The 9,701-nt window shown below is 43.3% G+C and overlaps 1 protein-coding gene across 3 annotated transcripts in view; it reads right to left on the reverse strand.

Moving 5' to 3' along the window:
* MTCL1 (microtubule crosslinking factor 1) overlaps positions 1-8,936 on the reverse strand; it is a 50,055-nt gene extending 41,119 nt beyond the window's left edge. The window contains exons 1-4 of one of the 3 annotated variants that reach the window (XM_030444125.1): positions 8,888-8,936; positions 6,734-6,811; positions 1,548-2,873; positions 434-589 (exon numbers count right to left, since the gene is read on the reverse strand). In XM_030444125.1, the coding sequence (XP_030299985.1) occupies positions 434-589; positions 1,548-2,873; positions 6,734-6,811; positions 8,888-8,917 (1,590 nt within the window). In that variant the 5' untranslated portion in view covers positions 8,918-8,936. The remainder of the gene's footprint in view (positions 1-433; positions 590-1,547; positions 2,874-6,733; positions 6,812-8,887) is intronic. The other 2 variants (XM_030444126.1, XM_030444128.1) reach the window with 2 other exon arrangements.
* Between the last annotated feature and the right edge of the window lie 765 nt (positions 8,937-9,701).

Here is a 9,701-nt window from a genome sequence, read left to right on the forward strand (position 1 = left end):
GCACACCAGCATCAAACCCTTTCCTGTGCAGATTACTGACAGGCAAAATGCAAAGCGGTTTCTATCTGTAGATTTTCCAGATTTAAAATATCCAACAAGGTGAAACCTGGAAGCATGATCTCACATCAAGGATTACAGCCTCTTCCAGAGCTCCTTTGTAACTGTACTCAATTGCGGTGGGTCCCTGAGCCATATTTTTTCCACTTAGCCATATTTTTTCCACTTAGCGAAGCTACTGGGAGCAGAGTGATGAGTCCAAAGTCAGGACCAATGTGCTTCTCTGAAACTGCAAGGGGGAAAAGAGGTCAACCACAAATTTCACAACAGAGGTGCTGTGTTTGGTCCAATTTACTCCCCCAGACCCCTGGCTTTTGTTACTCATCTCCTGCCTAAGGCAACAGGAGGCAGTGAGTAAGAGGGCTGCTTTGCTGACCTCTAGACTGAAACAGCCCTTGTCTCCTGGCCTGTAGAGTTTAATGTCTCCATCAGCTCTGCGGTGTGGGTCGGTGGTGGCTCGCTGGTGGTGAATCTCTTGCTCCTCTCCACGATCTTGTCTGAGCTGCCACTCCATCTGATCCCTCAGTTTGGACTGTTAGGTGCATGGGCGGTTTAGAACAAAAAAACAGAAGGACAGGAGGGAATAAAGAAAACAAAAATGGGTAAGGTAGATGACTGAAAAACTACAAGACAAAGAAAAGCGTGAACAGAAAAACCAACTTAAATACAGTGGCATAAGAAAGTGAGGAGAACAGAACTAAAATGAGGATGAGCAAAATGATGGGCTGAAACATCTGAAAAGCAAAAAAGAGAAAGAGAGGAAAAAAGAACGCAAACACTGGTTATGAGGCGCATGCAATGGGGATGCATGAGTCAAACCAACAGCAAGCATACAAGTCATGAAGGATACGGGACACAAGGCTCTTCCTTCCTTACTTGTGCTGTGCAGAAAAGCCATATCCAGTGTGGCAGTTGTGGCAGCTTAGACATGCGCCCATGGGCAAGGCTTTAGGCAAGGCAGTCCTTCGCTGGCTACAGAGCTTCTCACCCGCTGCTCGCTTAGGGGAGTGAGCTGTAAGCAGGCTTTTCAAAACACATCACTTAGAAAACTGCATTTGCTTGGGTTCTTTTGGCAAGGCTTTTGAGAACACGCCTGACACTTTTACAAGGGAGAATAATAAAGACCTCTTCATGTTTCTTAGCAAGGCTGCTAATTTAAATTCATCAGAATTTTAATTTTTTTTTTTTTTTAAATTAATCTCCTCTTTTGTGGGGAAACACTGCTGTTAAGGACAAAAAGAAGTCATATCTCTAGAGCACCAGTGGATTAGCCTTTTTGCCATGAGGAACCGCCTCTGAATCAAAGGAGTAGTGCAAAGAAACAAAAGAAAAAAACCTATAAAGTGTTTCTTTAACGTTACACACTTTTAATACATCGCAGGTCTGAAATCATAAAAAAGCAGCTGTGAGGAAAATTAGCTCTAGGGCAGCGATGCCAGCAAGAAAGAGAAACAATAAGCAGAAAGAAGGCAAACAAGGGGCCGACCTACCTGGAAGTCAGTGATCAACTCCTTGCCCAGGTTACCAATGGGAGAGTCTCGAGACATGGATGTCATTGTGGATAGAAAACTGGAAGACTCTGTGAGATGAGGAAGAGGGGAGAGGTCCTCCATCTGCTCCTTCAGGCCCTCCCCGATGTGATCAACCTTCTCAAGGAAGGTCTGCAGCTCCTTGCGGAAGGCTTTCATCCTTGAGTTGATGGTGTCCAGAACCTCTGGTTCATGCTTATCTTCTCCCCTTTCCTCACCATTTTTTAAATCCTGCTCAGTGGATGGGCTGCTGGTTACGTGCACCTTTGCATCATAAATCAAGCTGTCCATATCAGTGATAAGGCGTTCCACAGTCCTTTCGAGACGCTCAGCCTCGCGTTTGATGTTGATCAAAGACTCAGTGTCCTCTTTCACCCTCGTGAGCTCTGTGGAGCACAGGTCGCTGACTTCTGATGGCTTCCCGCTCCCAAAACCTGATGTCTTTTCGTAAACTTCTTCAGAGTCACTCTCACCCCCGATGGGGCCCTCTCTCTTTGGCTGGGGTGGGCGACCCTCTTCACTGTCACTCTCCTTCTTCCCGGCATCGCTGTCGGCATCGCTGTCCCTGGGGCTGGAAGTCCGTAGGCCTAGGTGAGAGGCCAGATCATAACGCTGGACGTTGGACATCAGGACCCTGTTCTCATACTGGAGCTTCATCACTTTCCCACTCAGCTCATTGATTTGCAGCCTGGCTGTCTTCAGCTCCTCTTGCAAGGTGCCACCATACTTGGACGCTGTGTCATCCAACCAGCTGGGCTCTTGGCCTGGCTCAAACTTGAATTTGTTCAGCTCGTTCGTTAGCTGTTTGTTGTGATCCTCAATTTCAGAGATTGACCGCCTCAGCAGTTCTGCTTCTTCTTCCACAAACTGAAGGTGCCGGCGCAGCTCCGTGGCTGACTCCACAGAGTCCCCGTAGGGCGAGGTAGGAATGCTTGAAATGTGGTCCCTGCTGAGACACTCTTTTTCATACTGGCACCTCATATCCTCCATCTCAGCTTTAATTCCCCTGTTCTCCACCTCCAGTTCCACTATTTTTCTGCCCAGTATGTTGGCTTCCTCCTCTACCAGCTTCAAACGAAGCTTCAGCTCAGCCTCCCTGGTGCTGGGTGGGCCCCCTGCCTCCCCAGTAGGCAAGGGACTGTCTACATCTCCATAGATGGACTTGTACTTCTGCAGCTCCTGCTCTAGTTCATCCTTCTCCCTCCCCAGTTTGGCCATCTTCTTACGCATCAGTGCCGCCTCCTCTTTGGCAAACTGGAGCTGGCATTTCAAATCAGCACTGTCCTCCTGCCAAGAATAATCAACCCCCCCCCAAAGATTGCATTAGAAGCACAATCAGTTATCTTCCAAAACCTCCACCTCCCCACCCTCTGAACTGTATCTGTTAGGTACGCATACAACACACAGGCAGTGCTGCGCAAACAACACAGTTGACACATTTCATGGCTTGGTCCTGGTTAAATTGGCAAAGCAGCTTGACCAGAGTTAAAGAGGGGGAAAAAAATAAATCCATGTGCCAGTCCAAGTGTTCAGTGATGTAAGAGTGCTGGCACAATACTTAGTTTTCCTCAACTATTGAGTGAATTTTGTGGAAAATAAGAATGACTCAAATGAAAAGGTGACATGATTTGTTGGCACTTTCTGTTCCATTTATGTTTAATGATACATTTGCTCCCTTTTAGGATCACAAAACAAAGACTACTCAGATGGATTTGCTCATAGTAATCCCAAATCTCAGGCTGCTCCAGCTAGAAAGCACATAAAAAAAAGCGTGCCAAGATGCACAGTTGCCTTGCAAAGCAAAGACTGGATCTCACAATGCTGTGAACTAGCTGGAGTGCCTAACTCGCTTTCTGAATGGGAAGCACTACTGTTGTCTCTGCTGCTGTTGTTATTGAAATGGATGAGACTGTGACCACTGTTTCTAGTATGCATAACTGTTCACGAGGGAGATTGGTGAAAACAAGCGGAAAAAGAAAGAATAATTCATTAAATGGCAGTTACATCCAAACCCATCCCATGTGAAAACCTGTGTTTTTCAGGAAGCATCAAGGTATTAAATGAGTATTGGTGATTTTGTGTGTGTTGAGCATTTCAAAACGATGTGTCTCAACTCAAATGAAAACTTCAGTGTGTATTGTACTGAAATAAGACACAAGGTTAAGTAAATTCTAAGCCGATGAACAATTTCTTTGCATGAATCACTTTCATGAATTGTCATGGAGATACAGGCACTTGGCCTTGTGAGAGACACATTTATCAGCATTAGCAGTATAATGGAAGGCAGGCTTTGAAAGATGATCTCTTGAGACAGCAGATTTCATCATTGTTGGTAGGCCATGTGGACATATGTGCAATTATCTATGGAAAGTTCATTTCAGTCTTGGAAGCACTTTTATCTTTCACAGCACCATTTTGTTATATTTCCTAACAATGGCAACCAAATGCAGAAGAAAACACGACTGACTTTAATTTTTTAACCCAGATCAGGCTATTAAAAAAATAAAAAGATTTACAAAACTAATTATGGCTCATAAACCTGAGAAAATTATCTAATTTCTAAAGCACACATCTTTGCAAATTGGTAATGGTGCCTTTTAAGTTACTTAGATTAATTTTGCCACATTCTATTTAGATACATACTAATTGTGTCTTAATTTCAGTTATTAATACCTAAACAGACACAAAAGTAATTGGCTGCATATATTTCTGAACTCAGTGAGCTTTCTTATGGTGCTGCTTGGTGCCAGCTGGAAGTTTAAAATACTAAATAATAAAAAAAGTTACCTTGAATGTTAATTACATGATAGAGGTAAACAACAGCCAAAGTTTCTATTAATACGTGTTTTTCAGTGATTACCTGGAGTCAAACAGAACTGTGATTAGATGACTGACTAAAATTGTGGTCATTGTGTTTCTGGCACCAGAAATGTGAGTTTTCTATGAACACAATATGCATATAATTGATTAGCAGCAGAGCCTCTAGAAGACTGGATTTCTTTCTTACTAGCTCCTCACATACACACACCAACTCTTTTTCACACATATACATGCAAATTGCTTTTTTCTTTACAACTCAAAACTACAAATCAAGTATCAGAATTAAACTTGGCAAAACTCCATGCAGCCTCCACTGGAGTCAATCTCAGTTTTGGTTGCTCTGGCTGGATAAGGCTGCATGATTAAAGCATCATCTTTAAGCAGGGCTGCACGATACATTACCTCTGGTTTTCCCCTCATCAAAAATCAGTGTATTCCCACAGCTGTAGGCTTTGCTTTTAGGGAAATGCAAAGATCACAAAGAAGATTACACCCACATCAGTGCTGCACAGCAGAGCTCACAGGTGGGGTGATTACTCCTGTTTATTTATTTATCTGTTCAGCAGCTTGGAAATAATCACATCTGACATCTTCCTTATTCTGTCTTTGTAATCCAGCATTTTTTCCTGTGCTTCTTGTCTGCCTTTGGCAGCAAGAGCCCAGCCATCAGTGGCACTAGCTGGCACCTCCTGGCTGGGGGCAGCTGGAGCAACGCTGGAAGGGCCAGGCTGCTCACAACCCTCTCTCCCAGGCTGGGAGCACCAGGGGCCAGCTCCTCCCTAGAGCTTGAAGCAGGCTCCAGCCTGACTCCCACCGAGCTTCCAGCTATAGAAATTACAGTCACAGAGTGGCACATGGAAGAACACACTCAGCATTTTGAAGCTTTTGAAGAAAAGGGAAAGGCTTCGATGGGTTTGGGGTCAGGGCCCCAGTGTTATTGCTCGGCATCATCACATGACTCAATGCATCTGCAGAGTTAGCACGTTGTTACAACAGCACAAAACCACCCTTAATTTCTTGTAACTGCATTACTTTACTGCTAGGCTTTGTCTATGAAAACAAGAAAAGGATCACATTTTTAACTTTTGCTTTTTGCAAGAGTCAAAACAAAAAGGTTTTTCTGTAAACAAACACAAAGCCTCATACAAAACAACAGAGCTGATGGATGTTGTTCTCTCCTACTAAATATGGATCCCATCTGGAAAGGTGAGAAAGCTCTAGATCTTCCCTGTTTCTCTGCCAGGGAACATGACTACTGAAAATCCCATTCCCCGGACAGGTTTTTTTCCAAAGGAAAAGAATGGTCTGGAGAGATTTATCAGCCAGATTGAAGCATGCCAGAAAGGTAAGACTCCAACCTTCATGCATCTGTCCCTCTGAAACTTTGTGTACAGAAATATCAGTGATTTCTTGATCAGTTGAAACCAAGTAAAAACAGCAAGAGGGCGAGACACCTACACAGGCAAGTGGAGTTTTGACACATAAGGCAAACTAAGGAGAGGGAAAATCACCAAAATTAAAAATAGTTCATTATTAGTTGAATCAGGAATTAAAAGAAATTAAAAGAATTTAAAGAATTAAAATAATTAAAAAGAATTTAAAAAAATTTAAAGAATTAAAAGAAGTGGGGGAATGTGGAAGGAGAATGAAGTCTTTCCACTGTTTTGGAGGAACAAGAGGTTTGAACCCCAGGGGCTGAAAACTGGGCTACAGTACAGCCTGACTGTATTTCACATCCTATATGTGGGCACTTTCCTAAAAGGTGGGGCAGAATGCACAGAAAAGAAGGAACCACAGTGCAAAAATGTTCCATCAATTATGGTGTTAGTCATGGACTTTAAGAGATCATTAAGGATAAATGGGAATTAATGAATACTGATAGGGATTATTTGCATGCAATGACATCACAGCTCTGCATGACACTTCAGAGGGATGTTAATGGAAGAAAAAAAAAAGCAAAAAGAAAAAAACCCAGATGCCTCCCTACAGAGCCTGCAGTCTAATTTACACAAATGTAGAACGTGGAGATAAAGAAATGAAACTTAAAGGAAAAAAATGAACTTAAATTCATTATGCAATGTAAATGATGTGCTGAGAACGAAGAGCTGATCAAAAATTCCCAAATACGATATTTCTTTTCTGTCAAGAAGACACAAAGATAGATAGATAGAGACCAACACCATCTCTTCTACCACCACCACCGGCTCCAGGGAACTGCCAGGCAGAAGATGGGTAAGCGGCTTTGGAGTTGCAAGTCTGACAACAGAGCAGTAAGACCAGCAGTAAGACCAGCACCCAAGCATCTGGCTGAGTGCCAGCATTCCTACCTTACGCTGGAGAACCACTTTTCTTTGTGTTTTGCCTGGTGCCTGGCATTTTCCAAGAAGCTCCGTTTTGCAATTCTGCTGAATAAAAACTTTTTTCTTCAATACGGCTAGAGGCAGGCAAACACTAAATTCTGCTTTTCCACCACTTCCAGACAATAAAATTCACAGTATTATCTACTTGCTGTGCCCTTCGGTGGGAGTGATGTCTGAGCCTAATTTTCACAATGAACTCCCAGTGTGTAAAAGCACTGCTTTTGCCTCATGCTATACATATCTGTAAGCAGGGGGATGCACAGAATCTAAGTTTGTGGTTGCTTTTCATCTAGAGGGTATTTGAACTTAATTTAGGGCAGCTGTCCCTGAAAAGCAGTGCTTTGAACCTCATGGGCTTTGTCTTTTCTAACCCCTTTGGGCAGTGCCCCAGGATCCTGTGGCTTTTTGACCAGGCCAAGTCACTTCCTCTGGTGTATTATAGCTACAACCAGCACTTCTATCTGAAGGCATACCCCAGTTTGGACACAGCTCTGGGTAGCACCCTGGAGTTGGGAAATAGCTAGGACATGCACCTATAGGCTGGGTTATGTCAATACATAAGATTGTTTCTTGGTGTTCCCTAGCCTAAATAACTGCTGAAGAAAACTAAATGGCCACCTTGCACAGTGCTGTTGCAATGGCTTTCATTTTCAACCCCAAATCCTTTGCTTTCACGAGTTACAATGTGTGTATACAGGATAAAGGGTTTTTTAAATCCTGTGTGGTTTTCAGTATCACTTCCCCACAAGGTGAGTGGAGTGGAGTAGAGCTGACCCAGGGTTACCCACATAATTTTGTGAAGTCTTTCTTAAAGTTTTCCAAGGCAATCTACAGCTGTTGTTAATGCCTGGATCTGGGTGGAAGAAGCAAGTACAAGGAATCCGTTCCCTCTGCACTGCTCTGTATTTCCAGGGATGAGGAAAGGAAGGACTCTGCTGCCTATAAACCCTGGTGGACATAACCGTGCCTTCAAGTAGCTTCATCTGTGATTTGCATGTGTGTGTGCATATGTACTTCATCCATGTTATATTTCATATATATTTCATCCATGCATTTTACAGACTCACAGAAAAACGAGGTCTCTGACCTGATCGATGATTTAAATAATTATTATTAGAAGGTGCTGCAGGCAGAAAGCCCAGTGCCCCATTTTAAGGTCTGATTAAGCTGTGCTGGTGCTGGTGTTGGCTCGGTGGGGATGTTTGGTCTACTGTGTCCTTGGGAAGCTGGCTGCAGCCTCTGGCCAACAGCAGAGGCCCTGGTCTGCCCACCATACCCTCTCAAGACCAACATGTTGCAATGATTTACTATGATCATTATTACAAATCAATGGATTTCAAGCCTATTGACTCAGAGAGGACCCAAAGGGTCTGGGTTGTATGCAGTGGGCCTGTCGAGGGGGCAGCAGGGGAGCTGCAACATTTCTCTGAGGAAGGCATGATGTCACTCTTGGCTCTTTTCTAGGAGAAGTGAAACACTATCCCCATCTCTCCTGCTATAAACAGTAACTGCACGGGTGCTGGGAAAAGCTTTAACTCCTACAGTCTGCACAAAAAGCAGAGGAAATTGGGCAGACCGCTTCCCTGAGAAGGATCACCCGATGGGATTTCAACAAAACCTGGGTCCAAAGGGAGGTGGAATGGGCATCTTAAGGCCTGTGTGATTGTCCCATCTCAGCCTGGGGGAGCACAAGTTCACTGACCCTCCAACACCAGAAAGAAACCAAGCTCAGGGCTGCTACACAAGAGCTTATGTGGTGTCACTACAGTGTGTCAGCTGCATTCCCTGCCAGGATGCTCATTAGCTCAAAATCTTTGGCACCGTGTATAAATTTAGTTAGTCCCTGAGCTGCTATCCAATTTGTGAGGCAAGATGATCTTCTCCTCTTGTAGAAAACCTGCAGTCTGAATCTATCGATACAAGCACAGAGAGCCTGAGAAGCTGTGTGGTTTAGAGATCACACTTGTGTCCTAAATTGCTTCTACATTATCTCTGGGATGTCTCAGTAGATTAAGGCCTAATTGCACTCTAGTTAACGTGCCTGATAGCCCTGTCAACACCCATAAAAAGAAATCTGCAGTTTTATCATGTGCTTTTGCTCAAAAGTCTTGAAAACCATACCTGTGTAAACGTCTTTTTTTCTTTGTGCATTTCTCTGCTGCCTCTTCTCTTCAGGGAACTCTGCAATAGAAGCAACACTGAGTTATTGATAAGCTAAACAGAAAGACTGCAAATTTGGCAAGACTCACCATAAAAGTAATTAGGGAGAAAGCAAGAATATTCTCCTAAGCAGCTGGGGCATTAATTTTTCACAGAATCACAGACTAGTCATGGTTGGAAAGGAGCTCTGAAATCACTGAGTCTAACCATACACACAAGCAACAAGCAAAAAACCAAAATAAAACAAAACAAAACAAAAAGCAAACCCAAAACAATCCACACAACAACCCCCCTACAATCTCAACCACTAGAGCATGACCTGAAGTGCCAGATGTACATGTTGCTTCAATACTTCCAGGGTATTTTCTTATTAATCACTAAAAACCCCAAGATGATCAGGGCCTTCTCCCTGTATTTTTCAGTGTACAAAATTTCCCACCACCAAAAAAAAAAAAAAAAAAAAAAAAAAAAAGGAATAGAATTAGTTAAAAGTTCACAGAGGGGGAAAACATTCCCTTTTCTTCTCCTCTGGACCACCACAATTTTTGGCAAAACCTTCTTTTTGCATGGGGCAATGATTTATGTTTGATTAATCCAGGGCAGAAGTCCAGGAATGTAACTCACAGTAGATGTGAAACACATTGTGGGAACCTCAGAGGAAAGCAACCCAAAAACATTAAAAAAAGGGACATGCATGTTTAAGCTATGTGGCCTAACATTACTGGTTAATGTAGACCTAGTGAGGAGCCCAAACACAGAACAGGTAATCCTCCAG

The sequence above is a fragment of the Calypte anna genome, chromosome 2 (genome assembly GCF_003957555.1).
Source record: "Calypte anna isolate BGI_N300 chromosome 2, bCalAnn1_v1.p, whole genome shotgun sequence".
NCBI classification, from domain to species: Eukaryota; Metazoa; Chordata; class Aves; order Apodiformes; family Trochilidae; genus Calypte; species Calypte anna.